The 26915-nt window shown below is 41.2% G+C and overlaps 2 protein-coding genes across 2 annotated transcripts in view; one reads left to right on the top strand and one right to left on the bottom strand.

Annotated features, from left to right (window-relative positions):
* Positions 1-475: 475 nt before the first annotated feature.
* LOC311061102 (inositol polyphosphate 1-phosphatase-like) lies at positions 476-1621 on the top strand (the record flags this gene model as incomplete). The annotated part of the gene is made up of 1 exon (XM_084079629.1): positions 476-1621. One exon carries the CDS (start codon positions 476-478, stop codon positions 1619-1621), a length of 1146 nt encoding a protein of 381 aa, XP_083935755.1.
* An 8373-nt stretch (positions 1622-9994) lies between these two features.
* The window catches only part of sorcs1 (sortilin-related VPS10 domain containing receptor 1), a 280871-nt gene continuing 263950 nt past the window's right edge, over positions 9995-26915 (bottom strand). The window contains exons 22-27 of the mRNA XM_084044273.1: positions 26138-26250; positions 21130-21264; positions 15623-15722; positions 15032-15137; positions 14023-14183; positions 9995-10253 (exon numbers count right to left, since the gene is read on the bottom strand). Coding sequence (XP_083900399.1) covers positions 10189-10253; positions 14023-14183; positions 15032-15137; positions 15623-15722; positions 21130-21264; positions 26138-26250 — 680 coding nt within the window. The 3' untranslated portion in view covers positions 9995-10188. The remainder of the gene's footprint in view (positions 10254-14022; positions 14184-15031; positions 15138-15622; positions 15723-21129; positions 21265-26137; positions 26251-26915) is intronic.

Here is a 26915-nt window from a genome sequence, read left to right as displayed (position 1 = left end):
ATGTGGACCCCCGCTGTTCCCAGACCTGATGGACCATTGTGTGGCCAAGTACCATGGTCCTGCATGGACTGAGCGAGAAAGTTCCTTTGGGGGACGGGCTGGATGATTGGATGTTATGGGTTCACATCAGAGCAACCTGCGGTAATTGGCAGAGGGTTCGTGGCGGAGTGAGGAAGAAGGTGATCAGAGAGAAAGACAGAGAAGGAATGAGAGGAAGAGACATGTGTACCTCGGTGCATCGCTGCTGAACGTTTTAAACCTATAGTGGTGACGTAATGAAACTAGAACTGGCAAGTTTTACGTAAGTGTATACATATTATTACTGTATTTACATTGTATAAATACTGTGGGGTCACTCTGTGTCTTACTCTACTTTCTGTGACGGTGGCTTGGTTCAGGAAGCGCCGCTTCCAAACACGCTACAGATCAGGAACAGATCCGTCACGTAGCGTTTCTCCCCCCTCTCCTCATCTCCATGACTGATATACTCCGGCTGCTGCTCCGAGTGGCTGAGAAAGCCGCCAACGTGGCTCGGGTCTGCAGGCAGGAACTCCCCCTCTTTCAGCTTCTGGTTCAAGAGAAAACTGGAGATGATAAAAACAAGGAGTTTGTCCAGGACTTCAAGACACTCGCTGACGTGGTGATCCAAGAGATGATCTGCCACGATGTCGGAGCCCGGTTCCCCGAGATGACCGGCTTCATACACGGAGAGGAGTCCAACAGGTTTGAAAACGGGCTTGGAGAGAGTGTGACGGTGACCGTATGTGCGACAGAGGTGGAGACGGCAGCGCTCCTGGCCACAGTGCTGGACGGTGACAAGATGGCGGCGTCTCTCCTGGCACGGGCCATTCACCAAGACCCAGCGACAAGCGACGCGGGACCGGAGGATCTTGACGTGCCCCTTAGTCCCTCTGAGATCAGCATCTGGATCGATCCTATCGACGCCACTAGCCAATACATCGACGGTCGCGAGGAGGTGTTGGAAGAGGGCCGCCTGTCTCCATCGGGTCTGCACTGTGCCCTGGTTCTCATCGGGGTTTATCTGAGGAACACGGGGGAAGCGGTCATGGGTGTCATCAACCAGCCTTTCAACCACAAGGATCCAGCCACCGGGTGCTGGAGAGGAGAGCATTTCTGGGGCGTGTCGTGTGGAAACGTCAGCGCCTGCTCGGTCTCCCGACCCGAGAGCGGAGGAGGGGAGAGAGGAGGCCTGTCGGTGGTCCTCAGCCCCAGCGAGAAGCAGGCGGTGAGGGAAGCGCTGGCCCCTCTGTGTGGCGGCCCGGACAAGTTAATGTACGCCTCCGGAGCCGGCTATAAGATACTGTGCGTGATCCAGGGTTTGGCCGACGTCTACGTCCTCTCAGGGGGAAGCACCTTTAAGTGGGACTCGTGTGCACCGCATGCTCTGCTCCGGGCCCTCGGGGGCGGGGTGGTGGACCTGAGTGAATGTCTGCGCCAGTCCAGCACTGGAGGAGACCTCGTCCAGGCAGAAATGACCTATCACCAGCCCCGCACTGAGAGTACAGGGGCCGACTTCTGGGCCAACCAGGGCGGTCTCGTGGCCTATCTGGACCTAGCATCACTCCACGTTGTCTTAGGGGCCTTAAAAGGCAAGCTGTAATTCATTTAGAAGTGCATATACCGTGCATATATATTGTATATTCTGAGCACAAGCTAGAGTAGCTGTTGTTGATGTGTTATCTATTTTAGGTATAGGGGGATCAATTATTTCAACAAACGTGTTATCTGCAAAGGTGTGGCATTTTATTACTATACAAAACATCAGAAATGGGTCGGATCATATTTTTCAATACTACAGTATACATATTTTAGCTTACTTACAGTATGAGCCACAGGGGTGATATAGCAAAAGAAAGGTTAAATAAAGCACATGAAGTGGACATCTGACCAACCACTGCTCCACTGCCTTGTGTTGAAGTCTGGGAAGACAATGGTTAAGGGAGCACAAAGCGGGCGAGAAGACCGGCGGCCCTCGTCTTTGATTGGAAACTAATTGATTGCTACCATACTTCCTCAGGAGCAATGCAGTGTCAGGTACCAGTCTGCCAGACAGACCCCATGATGGCGCACCTGATGCAATAATAAGATGAAAGCGGCCTCTCAGATTCGCCATGTTCAACATCTGGACTCTATAGCCGCTCCCGAGAGCAGCAAGCTGGGTGTGAAACAGTGTTGATTTTGACAGCAAATTTTGATATAGTTTTAGTCATAGTCTTTTGAATGAAATTCCATTTCGTTTTAGTCATATTTTAGTCATCTGAAATGATTTCGTTTTTGTCTAGTCTTAGTCGACCATAAGATTATAGTCGACTAAATCTACAGTTGAGTTAGTCGACTAAAATGTATGATGGCGGTGCCATTATGGCGTCGTAATGGCTGATTTTACACGTGGTAGCATGCTAAAAATAGCCGATCTACAAGCTCACAACGCGTCGCAGCGCGACACGTTGTGAGCTTGTAGATCTGCTATTTTCAGAGCGCAACACCCGAGCGCAACCAAACATAAAATGACTCGTCTTTTAGTTCTACTGGATCTCTTCTACACTAGTGCCTCACTAACATTTTAGTCTAGTTTTTATTTGTCGACAAAATTGTCAATATATTTAGTCTTAGTTTTAGTCATCACAGCTTAGTTTTTTAGTTTTCGTGAAAAAAGGTAGTCGACGAAAACTAGTCACAGTTTTAGTCGATGAAATCAACACTGGTGTGAAAAGGGAGCCAAAGACTGAGGACCTAGCATTGAATCTTAAGGAGGAGTGAGTGGAGATTATGCGGACTGCAGGAGCAGGCAAGTGCACAGGAAGGACAGGAGAAACAATTCACTACACAGCTAGCTGGGGGTATGACCTCTGTATCCCATAGGCAGAGAATATTAGCAAAATAACTTGAGAGCAGATGGCCAGATTTTCATGAAACTTGGCAGTAATGATCACAAGGCTGCCCCAAAGACCTGATTAACTTTTAGGTTGAAACGGGCAAAGTTCAAAGTCACAATAAAAGCCGTAGCCTATGGCTGTTTAGCAAAATAACTTTATAAGGGATGGGTGGATTTGTAGGAATGATCTGTCTGCTCTGAAGACCTTAAATGTAGTCCTAGTCCTTAATTGATCAGTTCATAAAGAGAATTCACAGCAACATTTGGTATTGTTTAATTAACTGTCAGCTTCATAGCTTGTCTCCAAGAGCAGCCATTTTGTTTGTTTGACAATGACCCTGACCAACCTCATTTTATGATCCTTATACAGACTGTCATAACATTTCCTATCAGAGAAAAGGGTTAGGGATGAGACTAAGATCATGAGGTGTGCCTTACCTCTAAAACTGGAGCCTGGTGCCATCCTCCATTTGCCTTCCTTGGCCGTGGGTGCTCAGCTAACAAGATAAACTCAATGGGATTAAATCCACCAAGATGGAGGGAAACAGTACTCCAAAATAAAGGCTGCAAGACACTGTCAGTCAGTTAAACAATTTATTTAATCTGACACGTTTCGGCGTTAAGCCTTCATCAGAAACTGTGACAGCTTAATGCCAAAACATGGCAGATTAAAGAAAATGTGTCTTTAATCTGTCTTTAAACAGTGTATTACAACCGTTATTTTGTAGTGCAACTTCCTTCCACGTTGGTGTGCCTTTCCTCCCCCTTTGGTAATTCGCTGGGGGGGTACAATAACATCTATCATGATCATTGATGTTGACAATGCTTGAAAAAGGTGATGGGGGTCACTCAAATGACTAGGGTTTACCCTCTGTGTTTCATAATCCACCCATAGCAATCCACCATTCCATTTTGAGATGGTTTGTTTGCAAGTGGGAATTCTGGCCTACGGGTGGTGCTAGAGGAAAGGCCATGATTGCCTTTTACCTTAAATTTACCCTTATGTTGTCCATTGTGGCAAATCCATCCTGCCTCCAAGTACATTGAAACAAGAACTGTGAATATTTGACCCAGCTCGTACCCTTACATGCATAGTAATAGAATAAATGATGACATTTCTACAAATATTTCTACAGATAGGCTAGATACAGTACAGGACTCTCGCTGTATAGCACCATAGTCATTTAAAACATACGGGACATAGCCGATCTACAAGCTCACAGTGCATTGCATTGCGACACATTGTGAACTTGATCAGAAATGTTGTAGATCGGCTACTTGGGGCCTGCCCATCTGCGTTTTACAGTTTAGCGTGGTGTAAAGTAACTAAGCACATTTACTCAAGTACTGTACTTAAGTACAGTTTTGAGGTATTTTTTTTACTTTACTGGAGTATTTCTAATTCTCAGTACTTTTACTTTTACTGTACTCCACTTCATCTCAGAGGCAAATATTGTACTTTTACTCCACTACAATTATTTGAAAACTTGAGTTACTATATTTACTTTGTAGATTTAGATTATTATTACAAAACATACATTAACCACTTCAGCCCTACAAATATATTTCGGCCATTTAAAAATAGCCGATCTACACAATCTGTATTGTGAGCTTGTAGATCTGCTATTTTCAAAATATTTATTTTTTTGGAAAACTTGTGAAATGGGACATTCTGCATAATGAGTACTTTTACTTTTGGTACTTTAAGTACATTCTTATGCCAATACTTTTGTACTTTTACTCAAGTACATTTTAAATTCCGGACTTTTACTTGTAATGGAGTATTTGTACATTGCAGTATTGATACGCTTACTTAGTTAAAGTACAACGTTTGAGTACTTTTCCCACCACTGGCGTTTGTAGGAGTCACACAGTAGCACATCGTAACATGTTGTGTAATCCTCCTGCTATTTACTTCTCCTCCATGTCTGTGGCTCTCCTTCACGCTGTATCTGTGGTGCTAACACCGCTCCTTATTGGCTGCAGAGGTCCCGTGAGGCCACTGCACTGTGCTCTACCTTGAGATGTCAGCACTATCAGCCCCCGCTGGCATTGATCTCTGGGTAATCTGCTGCTTTCCTCTGGGCACTCGGGCATCGTTGGAAAAAAAAAAAAAAAAAAAAGATTAACGAGTCCCTTGAGCTGTCACCCCCCCCCAAACCCCATCCACGACCACCCAGCATATCTGTTCTCATGAACACTCGCTTTGTAGCAGATCTGTGGCCTGCAGTCCCCATTCCTTCTGATCTCGTTTTGTGAAGGACAAATGCAAGACTCTGGATGTCTACATCGTGAGAATAACCATGACATTAGTATTTATTTTAGCCTGATGGATGCACCGTCGTCATCATTATTCAGTTGATGTAGATGTGCTCTTTACTTAGTTGACCTTAGTCGCCCACTGTACTAGTTCCCCTCCTGTTTTCACACTACAAATCGTCGCTGAAAATAGCCGATCTACAAGCTCACAGCGTGTCTCAGTGTGACGCGTTGTGAGCTTGAAAGTATACATTTTTTCCATGCTATTTTTGTGGTTAAGTTACAGCTTGCCAAACTGCAACTTAACCACAAAGCTTGCTCTACTGAACAGAGCTAAAAGTAACTCAGAAACATATCTTCTATATCTACCTAAAGTAAATACTGATGTATAATTAAAACACGGCTCCTTCTCATACACAAGGGGAATCACAATAACAAGTCGTGTTTCAAAACATGAGAGTTTTAACCTCCCCTCCCTGACTATCCCCTATTAAAAACATGCATGCATGCCCAATAGACTAAGGCAGCCGAGGTGAGACCCGGCAGGCTATTTCAGTCTTGTTATCCTGTCGCTGTCAAGTGAAATGTTAGGCAGTTGAAATGGATCTAGCAATTAAAGTGGTCATTAGTGTTCACACGGATACAGATCATTGTAACGGCGCGGTTTCAGATGAAGAGCAGTTATAGAACTAGAAGTCATCTTGTGCTGGAAAATCTGCCACAAACTGAGTAGCAGGAAGAATGGGAGATTAGGAGATGTGGGTGAATAAAGTTGCAGCAAGTGATCCCCCCAGCCCCTTTTTTTGTGTTAGAATCAGTGAATTGGCTCATTATAGAGTGTCTGTTCATTAACAAGGGGTCTCCCTGTCTCTCCAGGCCTTTAGTAAACAGAAAACACATTTTCAAGTGAGGATACCAATTGTATCCAATCAGGAGAGAGACCTCATTCAGGATACAGGATAAAGAAGTGAAATAGGAAGTGATGACACAAAGAAATTGGAAGTCAAAACTGGAACTAGAACACTAAATTGAAGCTAATATTTGGGTACTCTCTCCTGATCTGAGATGGGGAGACCCTTGCTACTGAACAAACACTATAGCAATGATTACTATCAGAATATAGATATAACTAATGTTTTTTAACATAAAACAACAACATTGTTTTAACAAAAACATCACTTACAATACCGTTAAGTTCTTGGAGATGAAAGACAAAAACAAAATACAAACACCGGTTTGATTTGTTTTCTTTATAGGTTGAATATTACTTCGGCAAATACATAGTATTTATGTACAAATATTGTAAGAAAATGAAAACACAGTTAACAGACTTCTCTCCATTTAATAAATATGATTGTAAATGCATAAAACAATTACACACCACAGTTGAGGTCAAACAAAAACATTGTAACACCTTAACGTCTGTTCTTATACAAAAGCTTTACAGTAATAAAACTTTTTTTTTTTAATCCTTATTAATATTTCTCTACAAAAATAATCTTGCTAACTCTATGGGAAGAAGAGAGAGAGCGTGAGAACGAGAGGAAAAGAGTGAGTGAGAAATAGGGTCATCAGAACTCAAACTTAAACCCTATATACTTTGTTGACCCCTGGCGGTCCCCAGAGGTCTATACGTGGTCCCCTCTTTTAGTTCCCTCAACACCAAATCTCTTCGGCGAAATGGCCGATCAACAAGCTCACGCCGCCGCGGGTTGCGGTGCGCCGTGGGTAGATCGGCTACTTTCGTCGAATGTTCGCCTATTGTCGGCTAATTTGCGCCTATACATAAGGCTCGTGATCTTCAGGCAGAGGCTCTGGGCCACTATTTTCTACACTCAGGACTCGAACCGGGGTCTCCCGTGCAGGAAGATACACTAAAGCCTTATCCACTAGCCTAAAGGGGAGACAATAGGTATTTTGGTCTTCAGAGAGAGGCGCTGTGCCACTCTACTACACTGGCATTCCACCTGTCCTCCTTCCCTGTTGGCCTTCAAAATCAGTAGGTGCTAAGCTACTGATTTTAGCTAACGTGTTAGCTAACGTGTTAGCTAACGTGCTAACGTGCTAACCCCGGAAGCACCTGGTGCTTCCGGGGTTAGCACGTTAGCACGTTAGCACGTTAGCACGTTAGCACATTTCTTCTAAACTCTGACGATCCCGTCTGGGACAGATTCATTTCCTATCCCCTACAGTTAGTTAAAGCTACAATCCGAAGGTTTCATGTCCCAACCCGGGATTCAAAGTGGGAGACCAAACGTCTAGCGCTCTTTCAAGAGGAACGTCACACTTCATTGGCCGGGGGGTTGGGTCAACTGACCGTATGCGCTCATTAGCTTCAGGCAGTACTAGTTGTCAACTAGTAGGCGTCCTACCAGACACCAGGGTTTAAACGTATCTGCAGACACAGTTATATTGTGTCAACAGACTCTAGCATACAGATTGGTTAAAATAATGGTTTATTCATTCAAATAATTTCCGGATTGCAGCTTTAAGGGTAAGATTAGAGTGTGGCTTTTGTATGTGGTTACAGGCTACATCCACACACCATTGTGATATGAGAAAAGTAAGCCGCAGATTTCCTGAAACGTGAGTCTATTGAGATCCATTGACTTGAGCTTTCCTCTGGGGTATGCAGTATTACAACTTATAGGGGGTAAGTCAGAGTTACATTGATAATGTCCCACTTTTGTAGGTTGTTGATGTGGAGTCAAACGTCTTTGTTGTGAAAATACCCTCACCATGCTATTGTACAGTAGAAGTCAAATCATAGCAAGGCAGAACTGACCTGCAACATTAGATGATGCAGGTAAAGTAAAGGTAAAGATGATAACATATTTGTTTCATTTTTACATGTGGCATCAAAATGTACACTTCCTTTTAAACTGGCAAATGAATATATGAATCATCATGATGCAGGAAAAAAAAGCAAATTAATTAAATAGTTAATCACTGAATCCACACTAGAACTTGTTCTTGACAAGGGGCCAAGTCTCTTTTTTTTGGCATTTAAAGTGTCTGTTTACAATATATTGTATTTTCATGATTTACATTCTAGAGTGTGTCCATTTGTGGGTAATGTATACGTGTGGGTGTGCGTGTGCGTGTGCGTGTGCGTGTGTGTGTGTGTGTGTGTGTGTGTGTGTGTGAGAGAGAGAGAGAGAGAGAGAGAGTGGTCTGTGTGCATGCATGTAAGAAACATACAGTACGTATACATAGTCATCTGTTGTAATTGTCTTGAAGGTACTATTAGACAACATGAGATAACATTCTATTCCTTCAGTACGGATATTTCTCCACAAATCAAAAAAGCAACAAAAAAACAACAACTAAAGACTAAACGAAACAGAAAAAAAACAAAGCGTAGCAAAACAATGCTGCTTCCTTCAGAGGTTTAGAGAACTGTCGATCACAGATCCACATCAGTTAGATTCTTCATGCAAAGACGGGGGCTTGACACGTTGCACTGCGCTCTGTTTCTCCGTGTCCTTCACAACATTCTAATGAGCTGGCAGTGTGGCGATGGGTGGTGTTACTGCAGAGGTCAGGACGTCTTAGAGGCAAACATTGTACTTTTTACTCCACTACAGTTAGTTGAAAACTTTTAGATTCGTATTTACCCCAAAGAAAACACATAAGCCCTATGTTATACCTATTGTCTATTGTCGATTTGAAAATAGCCAAGCCTGTAGATCTGCTATCTTCAAAAAAAATACTTTAAGTATCTTTTAATGCTAATACCTTTGTACTTTTACTCGAGTCAAATTTTGAATGCAGGAGTCTTTCATGTAACAGAGTATTTCTGTATTGTGGCATTCATTTTACTCAAGTAAAACAATCTGCCGTTAGCCTAAATGTCTCACCAACCTTAACCAGCCTTCAGCTTGACTGGCTGCATCAGCTATTTGGGAAGTCGATTTGCCTATTCTGTAGAACACCCTAATGTGTTTTGTGTCCCCAAAAAGCACTGTTCCATTCCTCTTATTCTCTCTCTCTCTCACTCTCTCTTATTCTCTCTCTCTCTCTCTCTCTCTGACCTAAAATAACAGTAACTCTATTACTTTCCAGCCGTCACCTTATATTTGTTCCGGTATACATTGTACTCTGCCTTGGAAGGGACGTGAGCTGTGACTGGGAGGTGACCGGAGAAGACTTTCCGCTGTCATGAAAAGTCGTCCTGTGATATCCCAATGCCTTCTGTTTCTGTGAAGACATCGTTCTGTCGTTGCCAATGTGTGCACTGCATTATGACAACTGGGTATCTTTCTGCACGAAGGAACTGTGTAGTACCTTTACCATCAAGTTGTCTATTGCCTTCGAGCACAAAACATAGGGGGAAAAAAGGCATTTATCCTTAAATAGAGCATTAGATTAACAGCGATTTTCAAAGCAATTATAGGACAACCAAACCCTGTATCTAAATGAGTTATTACTTTGAAAGCAACATAAAACATTTGAGTACAAAATGTGCATTGTGCCATAATCAGCTTCAGAGACAGAACTGGAATGGAATGATCCTATTCATATTTTATCATATTTTGTTTAGTCTGACATTTGTTATTAAAATACATACATTTCTAACAGACATTCATGATTTACAAAATAAACATGTATTTCATTTCAATGATATACTTCATAAAAGTATATTCTTATGAATAAATAATCTACTACCGCTGTTAGCATAATAGCACAGCAAAACAATGTTGGATACCTAAGCAAAACCAAGAAAACGTTACTTTTAGTATATATTTTTTTCCGCTTTAGTTCATGCTGGCTTTTCCCTCTAGATTATGTATTTGACTCGTATAAATAAATGTAATCAAAAATGTTGAATTCATTGGACATATTATGTAAAAAGAAGAACGGATCAACCTGTACACAGTTTTCTTCTGGTTATCACAGAGCACAGTACAGTATGTGTCAGCAAGGTCCACCGTCATGCACAGGTATAAAGCTCAAAACCATCGTGTCCCAAATGGTAAAAAAAACAAAGAACAAAATCCAAGATACATCTGGACGAGTCTTCCAGGTCCAGTTTAAACGTTGATGTACGTGGGGAGTTCCGTTGAGAATTTGACATGTGCGTGAGGTTTCATACATCCTTGAAAAAAGACGACAGAGAGGGAATGAATCGACATTAAGAAGATCTAAAGTAAACGTTAACAACTAGAGGTCCTGGGCGGCCCTGCCCCCTAGCCGTGCACGGGGCTCTAGTAGCCAAACAAATTGTGTGTGTGCATTGCTTGTTAGCCGCGCGATACCTAGGAAACCTGGCAACCCTGTGGCTGCGTGGCTGCTCCGTTGCAGACAGGCAGAGGCACAGGCACGGTTTAGTTGTACGAACTCTTGTTTTATTTTTGTATTGTTTTATTGGATCTTGTTTAGTCGATACACTTATTTGTTTTAGCTCGTGCTCATTTGATTTTGCCATTTTTGTCTCATCTGTTTAAGAAAGTAGGTAGCTGATATATTGCACTTTTACCTTAGCGCTAGGTATACTCTTGGTTGCTTGTTTTTGCAGGAAATGTACTTAAAACTTCTGGTGATTAGTAGTTTTCGTTCCCTACCTATGTTGAATACACTTATTGTAAGTCGCTTTGGATAAAAGCGTCTGCTAAATGACTGTAATGTAATGTAATGTAACTCGACAGTACAGCGTGTACACGTTCGTTGCAACAGCGGTGTGTGTTTTTTGTTTGTTTTGGAGATGGACACATTTCAATGGCCACCGCTTCGTTTGCGCTCGGCCGTAGTCGGCTGCACTCGCCTCGGGACCCGATGAACGACACAGACACACAAACGGTGCTAAATGGTTTCCCCTTCCGGTGTTGTTGGTAATGTGGGGATTTTGTGTTGGACAAAATGAGCACTGGAAAGTAGACGAAACAATGCGCAAATGAAGCGTGCACGTTGTGGCTAGTGTTGTAGTGACATGTGATATGTTGTTGTTGTTGTTGTGTTGATACCGAAACAATGAAATGGCTTCAGTGACACCAGTGGCTTCACCGGAAGGGCTAAGGTTTCTCTAATGTATAGATAGATACAGTAGTCCAGGGGTGTTTAACAGAGGGTCCGGGACCCCTAGGGGGTCCTCATAGTTACTACAGGGGGCTCGCCAACTTTTGAGTCACCCATTGGTTTCTACAGACCCTGTTTTGAAGCCACTTTTTTCAGCGAATTCAAATCCTTGAAACTTTTGGTCCCGAAAAGCAAGCGGAAACAAATGCTATTGGCTGGAAGGGCAACGAGGGCAGGTCTTCACCCAGTAGAGCCAGTAGAAGCCCTACAAGCATACCCTACTTTATCATACATTTTAAAATTAATGGGACCATCATTTTTCTTCTTGGATTCTGCCAAGGCGCAGCCTGCCGCTGACGGGAATGACAAGATTTGTGTTTTCAGTGGTTTTACACCAGATGGCGCTGTTCTATACCCTATGAATGATGCTTTCACTGCCAGATTTTTATTTGGCTTGTTTACTTCCTGTTTATTTCCTGTGGGAAAATGACTATATCTCCGTTTTTCTTGCTTTACGGCAAAAACAAGGCACATTCAACTGGCCACAGCTGTGCAACGGATTACCGCAAGCAGATACTTTTTTTTCCCCGAGACCCCTGTGTGTGTAATGAGGCGATCTCCATGAGGACGGCGATCATGGAAAATATTCCACGATTTTTCAAAGGTCAGTCAAATCTCTCGTTTTCGCTGGCAGTAGCGTCCCACTATTACACTCTTACTTAAGAGTTAAACTAGCGACTGAAAGCATTAAGCATTTATGACAGTGATTACTAATCACTTCATATCCAGCGGAGCTTCCTTGCCACTTGGTTCGTACTCTTTTGCGACTGATTACCTGGATGCTAATCACACGTCACCACCATTGTTAAAGCAACTGAAGTTAAGACCGGGAACGCAGCATGTGTGTCATTTTTAGATTTCTATGGCTACTAAAAAATAGCAGATCTACAAGCTCATAGTGCGGCACCGAGTGCCACGATATGAGCTTCTATATCTGCTATTTTTGAAAAACTGTGACATTTTTGCAAATCTTGGAATATATATTTTTCAAAGCAAACATTTGTAAAATATTTATATATATACAGTATATATATTTGCACACATTTTCATGATTTTTCAAAAATAGCAGATCTACAAGCTCATAGCGCGGCACTCGGTGCCATGCTATGAGCTTGTAGATCTGGTATTTTTGAATAGCCAAAGACATCTAAAATGACACAGATGCGTTCCCGGTCTTAAGGGGTTAACAGACCAGGAAAAGAATAGAGTGTTGGAGATTTGGATTACAATAAGAGGATGCAAGACAGGAAACAAAGACAATGATACACAATCAGTTATGGGAAGCACGTTGTGAGCTTGGAATAGTGAGGTTCCATCCGTATTTAGGGTCGTTTAGAGATTATTATGCAATTCTCACATTATCACACTGATGTATTCTTTAATCTCAAATCAAATCTCCATGAACATAACAATTTTCATTATGACCTTATAATTCCAAGAACACGATAAAAGCGGGAGAAAAGCGAACACTATAATGGTAGCCATTCCTCAGTTAGTGTGTCAGGCCATGAGAACAACAACATGATGAAAATGGAGTTAAAAGTCTTGGACAGCTTATTACCCAGAGGTAGATTAAAGTTAACCAATTCAAAACCACTTGAACCCTGTTCTGGGCATGTCATAATAGGTGAACATTCTGCACAAAATCTGCAAAAAATCGCCAAAAATAGCAGATCTACAGTATAAGGCTGTGAGCTTGCATTTTCCTGCTAAGAGATTTGGTATAGAGGGAAAAAAGGAGTGGGCCAAGAATAGAGCCGTGACGAACCCCGATCAACGATGTACAGTATATAGGGGTTAAAGGGATATTTCACTTTTTTTTCATCGAAAACACCCGTCCTTGGTTTTGGTGACTCATACTGCCCACCTAATACGTGAGGGGGCCATATTTTTTCGATTACTTTTTCATTTATTTTATTAAATATTTTTGTTGTATTTTACTTTTTTTCATTTTCCAAATGTTTTTTTTTAGAAATAAATGAAAAAGGTTATTGAAAAAACACGGCCTCCTCACGTATTAGGTGGGTGATATGAGTCACCAGAACCAAGGACGGGTATTTTCGATAATCTATCATGGTTAAAATGGAGTTTGAAGTTACAATGGGTTTGTAAGCAACTTAAAAACTGTCCGAGGTGCTCCCAAAAGCCTCAGTAGGCGATGAAATGACCCAAAACAAATTTGAAAGTGAAATATCCCTTTAATGGTTGAAGCCAATCTACAAGCTCACAATGCGGCTCATTGTGTCGTGTTGTGAGCTTGCGGATCAGCAATTTCTCCCCCCACTCAGTTCTTTATTTTGGGGGGAGAATAATGTAACATTTCTTAAAAATGTTCACCTCTAATGAAATGCCCAAAATAGGAACGCCAAGGTGAGTAGTTAATTAGGGGAAACAAGTTGAGTTTTAGAAGAGAACATCCATCATACTTTCTTTTTCCCACTGCTCAAACGTGGGTTATTGAACTGACCCCATTAACTCCTGGGAAACAAAGTGAAACACATGATGAGTGTCATGGAATGACTGGTACATGGAAACAACAGCTGCACAAACAATTAAACAAAAACACGATGGTTGCAGATTGATGCGGTCGAGGTGGAAACCTCGGAAAACCGTCACTGTTCAGGAAATACTTTTCCTTTGTTCAGTATCTACACAACCCACAGACACACTTAACCACTTTGACTTCCGCTTTCATAAATACAAGAAGGAACATACAAAGTTGAAACGTGGAGATACAAGGTTTCTGCTCTGACAGTGACGGGATGAACATGTATGAGGATGGTCATATTTACCGATGGGCCGCGTGTTGAACTCTGTGTCCAGCATCTCCAAAGAAGTCACCAGGTCCCGTTGTGCGTTGGGTGTGCTCTCTGTTGGACTTACTGGACTTGTGATCATTTCTTGTTCTTTTTCGTTCTGCATCTGCGCATAGACGTTGAGGCCTGGGATCTTCCTTGAGGAAAGATTTACAATGAGGCCCAGGGATGAAGGCATATAAAGTCTAGCTAATAAAAAAAAAAGAGGACATGGACTCTGTCTGAGGTTCAAAGAGTTTTCAATGCTATGTGGAATCTTGGAATCGTGAAAACGTCCTAATTATGTCTGACCAGAACTGGCAGGTGGTGCTTGTCTTTTTGCCACAGTGAAATAGGAGTTAATCAAACTAATGTAGTTTAGATAGTTTGGACCCTTTTTTAAATAGCGCAAGATCTATTTTTTGCTATTTTTGTGTCACACTGTTGTACGACAAAGTATAGAATAGGGCTTAAGTAGTTAATCTATCAATTATTCGATTACTCAAAAGTAATCAATAGAATAATAGTTACGGTTGCAGCCCTAATGTGAGAATATTAATTACCATCCATGGCTGGAAGGCTGGTGTCTTAATGCTATTGCTATTTCTCTGCCAGATGTCGCTAAAAGGCTAGCGTCCTTTTTTAAGCACCTAGCTGAGAAATAATTTAATATTTCCGAAAGGTCAACCAGACAGGCTCAATGGGCTAAATATTGATAATGCTGCAACGCTGACTGACATTTAATTTGCAAAGAGTGCAGCCACAAAAGAATCCTAACAAGATTCTCCTTGAACAGAGAGAAAGGCCAGTTCTCTGTTGAGACTTGAGAGGCTGCCGGGTTTTTACGCTGACAGACAGCAGATCCAACAACTCTCCATCCCCGCTGGCAGCTTTTGTTTACCGAGCTGCCAGGATCCTTCAAACATGCGTACACAGCACTCGCAACCTTTCTATCAAAGCGGGGGTTCGCCGGTTAAATAGAAATGTCAAGTCATAAACACTATACCTTTTGAATTTGTAGATGACAAATACAGCTAAGCCCACAACCACTACCGATAGCAGCATTAGCATGGCGGAGCCACTGTGGTTCGCGCCGGTGTCCACTAGGGGCGCTGCAGAGACAGGGGAGACAAGAGTCGCAAAGTATAAATCAATAAAAAAAGGGATCTGTATTTCCGCGGCAAAGCTACGGTGAGTCATGCATTAAAGCAGGCAACATGAAAATGTACCCCTATGTGAAACAGTATGTGAATTCATTTAATACGGTAGTATTGACTTCTCTTACTCTTTATCTTATAAGCTCTTAGGACAGTAGCAGCATCCCCAATAGGAAGAGGCACACATACTTGTAACGATGCTCACTCTCTGAATGTCTCTGTGTAGCTACATGTTGGGGAGCCAATCACACACAGGGTTGGGGGTTGTTAGTTGACTGGGTCCACGGGCCCACAAAAAAAAAAACACCTGGCTGTCTATTACTGTATATATACTGCCTTCTACATTTCTACATTCTCATTGTTATGTTCCCATTAGGCCTCTCCTCTTCAACTCTAACAATATATATAACATGTGTGGTTAAACAGGTGCTGGGCCTTACCGGCTGATAGGTGCGCTGCGTACACCGTGACTTGGACCCCAGGCCGCAGGGTGAACTGGACTAGGTTTTGGTTCAAGGCACTGAGCAAAACCTCCGAGAGCTGGTTGAGAGGGAGAGACGGCATCTACATCAGTGTTTTCTTTTTCAAAAGTGTTGGACCCCCAGGGGTCCTTGACCCCTGGGGGTCAAGGACCTCAGTATCATTTCACTAGCATGTCAGTACCATGGTCAGTATCATGGTTAGTATCAGGTCAGTATCATAGTCAGTATCATGGTCAGTATCATGTCAGTACCATGGTCAGTATCATGGTTAGTATCAGGTCAGTATCATAGTCAGTATCATGGTCAGTATCAATGTTTAAAAGGTGGACTAAAATGTTACTCATTGCTACTAGTACGACCAGGCCTAGTACGATCAGGGCTCTGCCCTGCTGGCTCTCTGCTGCTGTTATGATGCTGCTTAGGCTGAATAAATGCTGAATATGGGAACCTTGGTCAAGACGTCTCTTCTCCTCCGCTTCTTATTACAACAACCAGCCTGCTAACCGCAGCTTAATGCCTCATCTGACACGACAGTATCATGGTCAGTATCATGGTCAGTATCATGGTCAGTATCATGGTCAGTATCCTTTCACTATCATGTCAGTATCATGGTCAGTATCATGTCAGTATCATGGTCAGTATCATGTCAGTATCATGGTCAGTATCATGTCAGTATCATGGTCAGTATCATGTCAGTATCATGGTCAGTATCATGTCAGTATCATGGTCAGTATCATGTCAGTATCATGGTCAGTATCATGGTCAGTATCATGGTCAGTATCATGGTCAGTATCCTTTCACTATCATGTCAGTATCATGGTCAGTATCATGTCAGTATCATGGTCAGTATCATGTCAGTATCATGGTCAGTATCATGTCAGTATCATGGTCAGTATCATGTCAGTATCATGGTCAGTATCATGGTCAGTATCATGGTCAGTATCATGGTCAGTATCCTTTCACTATCATGTCAGTATCATGGTCAGTAGCATGGTCAGTAGCATGGTCAGTATCATGTCAGTATCATGTCAGTATCATGGTCAGTATCATGTCAGTATCATGGTCAGTATCATGTCAGTATCATGGTCAGTATCATGGTCAGTATCCTTTCACTATCATGTCAGTATCATGGTCAGTAGCATGGTCAGTAGCATGGTCAGTATCATGTCAGTATCATGGTCAGTATCATGGTCAGTATCATGTCAGTATCATGGTCAGTATCATGTCAGTATCATGGTCAGTATCATGTCAGTATCATGTCAGTATCATGGTCAGTATCATGTCAGTATCATGTCAGTATCATGGTCAGTATCATGTCAGTACCATGGTCAGTATCATGTCAGTATCATGTCAGTATCATGGTCAGTATCATGTCAGTATCATAATTATAAAGAATTTTAGGATTATTGTTATAACTCATTATGCATATTTATAGGTGTGTATAACTATACTTATACAGAGTTATAAGCAGATCATAATGCATTATAAGTACAGTATGTGTATTATAGACATGGGATGCATAGCCAGTGTTAACCCAGTTTTGCTTCAATTTAATCAACTTGATGACTATTGCTTAACTAACTACTCCACAACCCACTGAAATGTCAGATACTGCACCTACATCAGGAACCCTGCACGTCATTTAGCTATTTATGTCTTTGAGTGCGTCCACGTTCCACTGCAGTATGAATGCAATTAATTACATGCCTAATGTCTGCTTTTTAGAGCGACACGAAACATTCTGTTCTAAGAACTTGCAAGTTTGACATAAATCAGACAGATTACCCTGACCTGAAGGTAAACTATAAAAGAATTGGAGTTCAATCTTGTCGGTCATAAACGGTTTCCCCACATAACAGTAGATGGTCTGATTCATACTATGATAAATCTATACCCCGAAGGGCTGCAGTGAGCATAAAAATGACATAGGGTTTCTTTTTATACGATATCGGGATATCATTGAACCTGTACCTTTTCCATTTCATCTTCGGGCTTCATTCATGCATCAAGCAAGAAAGTAGGTTTGCAAACAGAGGACATGAAAGGACTGACTAAACAAATCCCCTCAATTTTCTCTCCCCAAAATCCCCCTTTTTCTATTATAAAGGCTTCATTTATCTTATCTGCCTCATTTGCCAAATTAATTGTGATATGAGTAATTTCTCTACTCCTTCATTTCCCAGTATTTCTTAGTGGTTTAAATTTAGACTGTGCCATGAATAATTAGTTTTCTCCCCACTGTATAGCAGGGTCAGTAAATCTATTATACATTCTAATAAGCAGTCCAACGCATTACACTTTCAAGATGTCAACCTTGAATGAAGATTTATTGCAGGGCTGTGCAAAAGAGGGGTCTTTGCCATGCAATCAGCCAGGTGTGTGTGTGGGGGTGTGTGGGGGGGGGGGGAGAAATCAAATTGATTTCCTTCCAGTTCCTTTTCTCTAGACATGCCTGTGGAATATTTCCTGTGAAGAGCAGATCTTACATTATTACCAGTCGCTGCTATCTATTATGTTAGGCTCAAAGCTAATGCAGTCCATCTTGATACGCGTGTGATTTAGCGCTCTGATCAGCTGTGACAATCTCTTTGTCTTGGATTTTTTTATGCTCCTTTTGAGACTCAGAACCCCCCCCCCCACCCGCCCCCCAAGATGTGACTTGAGGGGGTTTAAAAGTTGTTACCCTTGATGACTTGTGAATACTTCTCAGGCTTATTGATGAGTCTATCGTCAAGATTCCTCAGGCGTTGTTCCGGAATTAGACTTTTTTTCCCTCTTTTTTTTTTGCATTAAAATACCCCGGACATGCATCAGTGGAACAACATTGACATCTGCTGGAGGAGAGAAGAACTCAAGCTTTGGGGGTTTATTTTAAGGAGAGAGCAGTGACTATATAAACTCCCAGAAAATGCATGGCAGCAGCCAGCAGTGACACCACGCAGCAGCAATAAAAAAAAAAAACATGACATAATCTGCCATGGGTGCACTGACTCCTGTATAAACCCTTCAAACATCATCTGACATTGAATAAGATCAACAAAGGTTATCTTTCATCCACCCACTCACATGCCTGTCTGGAATAAGTGCTGTTGCACGCACTGACAATTATTATAGACAATACCGCAGGGAGTGGATATTCAGCCACCACCAGTCGGATATTAATATTTCATTGATAATATAACATTAAAGGTGTAGTTCACCCAAAAAATGACTTATTTTCTATCAATTACACACCCCATGAATTCATGTTTTTTCTTTGTTTTTGTCACATTCCTAAGCCAATAATTTTCATTACCGGCAGAAAGGTGCTAATGTATCTGTATAGGAGACTCAAAGTAGACTCTTTGTGTCTCCTACCGGAAATACACCCGGTCATCAAATTATTGGCTTAGGAATGAAAAATAAGTTATTTTTTTGGGTGAACTACTCCTTTAATGTAAAAAAAGAAAAACATGAATATTTAGTCTCTTACTTTTCAGGATTCAAATTCAAAAATAGGAAAAAGTAGCTGATCGACAAGCTCAAGACGTGTCATTTCGCGCCGCGTTGCGAGCTTGTAGATCTGCTGCTTTTGATACTCGAGACGCTGTATCAAGTATATAGGGTGCTAATTTACCCAAAAAAACTAAAATAAATGGATATAAGAGGTTTCTGCCCGACGGCAAATATTTTGTTTTATTCTCTCTCCCTCTCTCTCTTTAAAACGTTGAAAGATAGTCGGGGAATATTATGAGAGAGATGGCCAATCTTGGAATAAGAAATGTCTGCACCGGTTGTTTTTGAAAACATGTCAAGGAACACATTTCAAAAACACTGAAATCCAACTCCCCCAGGAGGAGCCCATGACAGCTGCCTAAGGTAGCATGGCAGCTGCCTTAACCCTTTAAGACCGGGAACGCATCCGCGTGTCATTTTAAGATGTCTTTGGGCTATTAAAAAATAGCAGATCTACAAGCTCATAGCGCGGCACCGAGTGCCGCGCTATGAGCTTGTATATCTGCTATTTTTTGAAAAATCGTGAAAATGTGTGCAAATCTTTGAATATCTTGTTTTTCTGTAGCGTACATTTTTTACATCTGGGGGGTCCCTGGAACAACATATTTTGAGATGGGGGTCCGCGTCCAAAATTCATATCATTTCCTTGACATATTCAGGTCCTTGACATGAAAAAGTCTGAGAACCACTGATTATAGCAACATTAATTTGTTTTTTAACTAGGATTTAGAAGACATTTGTAGAATCCCTCCAGAAGCAAATATTTGAGTTACAAACGTTCGCTTTAAAACATGTAGATATTCAAAGATTTGCACACATTTTTCACGATTTCTCAAAAAAAATAGCAGATCTACAAGCTCATAGCGCGGCACTCGGTGCCGCGCTATGAGCTTGTAGGTCTGCTATTTTTGAATAGCCCAAAGAAATCTAAAAATGACACACAGATGCATTCCCGGTCTTAAAGGGTTAAGTAGCATTGTCGTCTCTGTAGGGTGGAAACCTCACAAGTCCAAAACCGTTACTTTTCAGGATTAAAATCCTAAAACACCAAAAGTAGCAGATCTACAAGCTCGAAACGCGGCGCGAAGCGACGCGTTTGGAGCTTGTAGATCTGCTACTTTTGGTGCTTTAGTGTGACGCTGTAGTATGATCAAGTGGGGCGTTAATTTGGGGAAAAAACACAAAAAGTTGTATACGTTGAATATGGAGATAAGAGGTGTCTGCTCGACAACAACAGCGATGTGAGGGGTCAACCCAAGGGTTTGTCACGATTCAGAATCCATTACAAGCATTTGTTTTGCACCAAAACACACTCCAAGGTGGGAAAACAACCGCACCCCCACTTTTACTGCTTGCTGGAGAACCCCATTGTTCTTCTATGTGAAAGTAGATATAGCTGGGTGCTATGTCAATTAAAAAGTAGTTATTTGTTTATTCTAATTCCTAAATGACTATGAGATATTTGCTCCACATTGGTTGGTTAAAGGCCTCAAGGAGTCAAGGTCACCTGGAGGGCCTGGTGCGTCCAGAGGGTTCCCACAGGCAGGGGGGTGGCTAGCAGTGGTGGAAAGTAACTAAGTACATGTACTCAAGTACTGTACTTAAGTACAATGTTGAGGTATTTGTACTTTACTTGAGTAGTTCCAATTTCCAATACTTTTACTTCTACTCCACTACATCTCCGAGGCAAATATTGTGCTTTTTACTCCACTACGATTATTTGAAAACTTTAGCTACTAGTTACTTTGTAGATTTTGATTATTATTGCAAAACATACATTACCCACCACAGCCCTATATACATTTCGGGCCATTTGAAAACAGCAGATCTACAAGCTCACAATGCGTCGCGATGCGATGCATTGTGAGCTTGTAGATCGGCTATTTTCAAAATATTTTTTATACATTTTAAAACTTGAAATGGAACATTCTGCCTAATGAGTACTTTTGAGAGAGAAAACGTTGCTTTACCTGATCTAAATGAGCAGAGCTCTTCTCTGGCCTGGCCTCGGTGAACTGTTTGTCCGGCACCAGGTAGAACTCGGAGGCGGTGGGCTTCCCCGGCAGGACGGTGACCAGGAGCACGTCTTCTCTCACTCCTGTGGCCTGTGGTTCGAGTCCAGCAGGAATATATAGGAACAGGTGATATGGGGACAGGAAAGAACAAGAGCGACATGTGAGTCAACTGAACCACATATCATGATTTATACAGTTGTGGACAACAACATATTAAGTACATTTACTCATGTACTGTAGAGGCACTTTTACTTGAGTATTTCCATTTACTATAGTCCAGGGGCCAAGACATATTTTGGTACCACCTAAGGTGACCGTAAAGTTTTTGTATTTTTGTCTTCCTACATGTCTCTAGTTTATATTTTGGTATGATAACCCTTCCAATCTTGTAGCTTAATGGCAGTTATCACTACCTACCGGCTAATGTATCCGGTAGGAGACACAAAGTAGAATCTTTGTGTCTCCTACCCCCGGCATCAAATTATTGTGACAAAAAACAAAATATATCCATGTATTCAAGGCTTCATGGGGTGTGCAATTGATAACTTCTCAGATTTTTGGTGTTTGCAAAAAGACTGCTTTCCATAAGCTTGTAAAAGTTGACCCTCCTTCGGTCTGGGGTGGTCATAGCTGAATGGGTAGAGAGTCCCCCTGAAAAACTTAAAGGAGGAGTTCACCCAAAAAAATATTTATTTTCTATCAATTGCACACCCCATGAAGCCTTGAATACATGGATATATTTGTTTTTTGTCGCAATAATTTGATGCCCGGGGTAGGAGACACAAAGATTCTACTTTGTGTCTCCTACCGGATACATTAGCCGGTAGGTAGTGATAACTGCCATTAAGCTACAAGATTGGAAGGGTTATCATACCAAAATATAAACTAGAGACATGTAGGAAGACAAAAATACAAAAACTTTACGGTCACCTTAGATGGTACCAATTTGTGTTGAATATCAGTTCTGGCCCCTGGACTACTAGTTACGTTGTAGAGTTAGATTATTATTACAAAATACTAACGGATGATTTATGGTGCATTGATTACAGCAATACGTGAAGTCAATCACATCAACGGCTCCTTTACCGAACTGCAACATTACAGTGATGAACACATTAGTGCAGGGGTTTTCAACCGGTAGTCCGTGGACCACTGGTGGTCCGCGGAGGTATTGCAGGTGGTCCCTGGCCATGCATTAAAAAAAAAAAAAAAAAACTTTTTTTTTGGTTTTACTTTTAATAACTTACAGGAGTTCTTACTGTGTGGTGTGTGTGATATGAAATGTGAGCTTACCATAATCACAGTCATTCTTAATCATATTCAAACAAAATCACTGTATTTTATTAGATATTATATTGATATTATAGCTATTTTCTCCAGCTCCCTGCGGTGCATGAACCCCCCACCACTATTGTGTGGGGTGGGTCTATGATGGACCCACCACGCACAATAGTGGTGGTCCCCAGGTAGCTCTTAGTCAGGATGGTGGTCCCTGGGTCAAAATCAGTTGAAAACCCCTGCATTAGTGCATTGTTAATATGCATTAATATGACTGTGAGTTAGGCCATTTCTGGATAATGAGTACATCTCAATGACAACAATCTGTGCTTTTACTCAAGTAAAATGTTCAATGCAACAGTATCTCTAGATTTATACTTATTTATACACAATGGATGGATTTATGCACAAAGAAAATCTAATTTTTTCTCATGTCATTGGGTAAGGGCATTTGACAGAATAACACGAGGGTCATGATCCTCGTGGAATGGAGGGTCATGTTTTATTCTGTTTAAAGGGATGAATGCAAGGTCTTCACCAGCATGTCTAGCTCAGTGGTTCACACAGTGCTTGAGGGGGTCCCAGGGGGTCTCCAGCTAAATTAAGTTGATATACTGTAGCATATTTTTTAACCCATTAAGACCTGAGGCCGATTTTCTAAAATAGCAGATCTACAAGCTCATAGCGCGGCACTCGGTGCCGCGCTATGAGCTTGTATATCTGCTATTTTTGAACAGCCAAAGACATCTAAAGTGACACAGATGCGTTACAGGTCTCAACCGGTTAATATATACAGATAGGATACTTCAGCTATTTGAAAATAGACGATCTAAAAGCTCACAACTGAGCTTGGAGATCTTCTATTTTCAAAACATTTTGTGGAACATCTTTTCTTATGGGGGTCCCGGGCACAACTTATTTTCAGATGGGGGTCCGTGGCCAAATATATATCAGTTTGGGGGGTTTTGATATGAAAATGTCACTGGTCTAGCTCATATATATATATCTAGGTTCTCAAACTTTTTTTGTGTGAAGAAAGAAGTGTTTTTGGCCCGCGGACCCCCTTCTGAAAATGTTTTGTGCCAGGGACCAGATACACAAGCTCATAGCACAGCAGGAAGTGACGTGCTGTGAGCTTGTAGATCGGCTATTTTTGAATAGCCAATGTATAAAAAGTGGTTAAAATGCTTGTGATTGCTAAAATTAACTACTTTTGCTGGGGACCCCTTGGAACCCCCCCCCAAGGACCCCTGGGTGTCCCCGGACCCCACTTTGAGAACCAATGGTCTAGTAGTTGATGTATTTGTGGTGTTGCATTCAATCAGGACAGATTAATGTTAAGCTTCACTACAGTGTGTGTGTGTGTGTGTGTGTGTGTGTGTGTGTGTGTGTGTGTGTGTGTGTGTGTGTGTGTGTGTGTGTGTGTGTGTGTGTGTGTGTGTGTGTGTGTGTGTGTGTGTGTGTGTGTGTGTGTGTGTGTGTGTGTGTGTGTGTGTGTGTGTGTGGCTTTTATTTAAGACAGGGTGCCTGACTCTAGTACTGCATGACTCACTGCTGTATAGTATAGTATAAAAATACATATATTTTTCATGTATTTCATTGGCACTTCCCAGAAGAGATCGATTGTGAGCCCAGAATGACGTCACTCTGTTCCATAATGGAGCAGAAATAAATGAAGTCTATTTTGCATAGTGCTTTCAATCTCTATTAGCGGTGTGCGTGCATGTGACATAATGTAAATATATCTTTTCAATACCTTCAAAGAAAATAAACACATACATGAATAAATAAATAAACAATCTAATGTCTAATGAATGAATATGACTAGGACGGTGAATAAAATCAGAATTATCTCTGACCTGATCATGTTATTTGAGGGTTTGACAATGTCTTAAAATAGCATGCTTATCACATTTGGAAGCCCCCCCCCCCCCCCCCCTCCACCTGATTTGAGGATGGCATACTGTCAGTGGTGGAAAAAGTACGCAAACATTTTAAAAGTATCAATACTGCTATGTAAAAGTACTCTGTTACAAGTAAAAGTCCGGAATTCAACTTGAGTAAAAGTACAAAAGTATTGGTATGAAAATGTACATAAAGTACCAAAAGCAAAACCTACTAAAATGTTTGAAAATAGCCTAGGTATAATAAAATAGGGCTAAGGTGGTTAATGTATGTTTTATAATGTAATATATGTATATCTGCAAAGTAACTAGTAACTTAAGTTTTCAAAGAATTGTAGTGGAGTAAAAGTACAATATTTGCCCCTGAGATGTACTGGAGTAGAAGTAAAAGTATAGACAATTGGAAATACTCCGGTAAAGTAAAAGCACCTCAAAATTGTACTTAAAGGGCAAGACCACTTTGGTAGAGGTTTGGGTTGTGTAGTTGTTACCTTGCCATGATGCAACTCCAAAGGTGGACAAGAAATCAAAAATAATTCCTCCATTGATTAGAAATTGATCATTCTAAATTTGCTCCTCATTGACTTACATTGTATGGTAAAACAGCTCTCAAAGTCACTCTTTAAGCACGTAAACAAACACGAACAAAGCTGATTCAGACAATATGGAACATCACCAAACCCAGTACTGCTTGTTTTTTTAATAATAATGTTAACTTCCTGCTGATTTTACTATTTGAAGATCCGGATCCGGATCCGCAAGTCCGGGTTTTCTTCTTAATAAAAATAGCAAAATCAACAGGAAGTTAACATTTGTATTAAAAAAACAAACAGTACTGGGTTTGGTAATGTTCTATATTGTCTGAATCAACTTTGTTTGCGTTTGTTTATGTGCTAAAAGAGTGACTTTGAGAGCTGTTTTACCGTACAATGTAAGTCAATGAGGAGCATATTTTGAATGATCAATTTCTATTCAATGGAGCAATTATTTTTGATTTCTTGTCCACCTTTGGAGTTGCATCATGGCAAGGTAACTACACAACCCAAACCTCTACCAAAGTGGTCTTGCCCTTTAAGTACAGTACTTGAGTAAATGTACTTTCCACCACTGCATACTGAGATATGTTCATCCATACACTAACAACCTGCAGTTTCAACTGCACAAACATGGCCCTGAACTCTGATCTCTACGGTAGAGTCCAGTTCTACACTGATGACAGACCAGGTCACCACCATTAATGCCTGATTTACAGGCAAAGTAACTAAGTACTCAAGTACTGTACTTAATTACAATTTTGAGGTATTTTTTACTTAACTGGAGTATTTTCAATTTGCTGCACTTTTACTTAACTACTCAATTACTGTACATCTCAAGAGGCAAAATATTGTACTTTTACTTCACTACGATTATTAGATATTTGTTGTTGCTAGATACTTATATAAATTATTATAAGAAATACATTTACCACTTTAGCCCTATTTTATACAGTACATAGGCTATTTGAAAATAGCCGATCTACAAGTTCACAACGCGTCGCATTGCAATGTGTTATGGCCTTGTAAATCTGCTATTTTCAAAAATAAATTGTACTTTTGGTACTTTAAGTATATTTTGATGCCAATTACTTTTTGCTCTTTTTCTCCAGTCACGTTTTGAACACAGGCCTTTTACTTTGTAACAGAGTATTTCTACATTGTGGTATTGCTACTTTCTTAAGCTAAGTACTTCTTCTACCACTACCATTGACGAAAATCAAAGCCAGGAGCGTCGCCGCACTATACCTGTATCAGCGCCCTCCTGATCACCCGGCTCACGTCCAGCCTCCACTCAGGCACGTCTGGGTTGTGGTCGTCCAGGTTCGACGAAAAAGCCAGCAGATGCGATCTAAAGTATTCTGCAAGAAGACAACCAACAAACAGAAAGGCCTCGTAAAAAAGGATTTCATTCCCCCTGCTACCATTAACCCATTAAGACCGGGAAAGCATATGTGTGTCATTTTAAGATTTCTTTGGGCTATTTCAAAAATAGCAGATCTACAAGCTCATAGCGCGGCACCGAGTGCCGCGCTATGAGCTTGTATATCTGCTATTTTTGAAAAATCGGGAAAATCTTTCAATATATATATTTTTTCAAGGCAAACATTTGTAACTCAAATCTTATTGCTTCTGGGGATTCTACAAATATCTTCTAAATCCTAACTGTTTTTTTTTGTGTTTTTTTTTAACTTATGTTGCTATATATCAGTGGTTCCTAAACTTTTTCATGTCAAGGACCTCCCAAAATGATGTATTCGGCCGTGGATCCCCATCTGAAAATATTTTGTTCCAGGGACCCCCAGAAGTAAAGATTTGAATAAAAAATGTATTCAAAGACTTGCACACATTTTCAAGATGTGTGCAACGTCTGTTCACTCAGTGCCGCGCTACGAGCTTGTATATCTGCTATTTTTTGAGTAACCCAATCTAAAATGTCTTTCCCGGTCTTAATGGGTTAAATGCAAGGGTTCGGCCATTAATTCACCACCAAGGGAGTGAGCTAAAAATCTATCCCAGACTGATA

Source organism: Gymnoscopelus microlampas (genome assembly GCF_963454915.1).
Source record: "Gymnoscopelus microlampas genome assembly, chromosome: 2".
In the NCBI taxonomy this organism is placed as follows: domain Eukaryota; kingdom Metazoa; phylum Chordata; class Actinopteri; order Myctophiformes; family Myctophidae; genus Gymnoscopelus; species Gymnoscopelus microlampas.
This window is presented reverse-complemented; position numbering and strand designations above follow the sequence as displayed.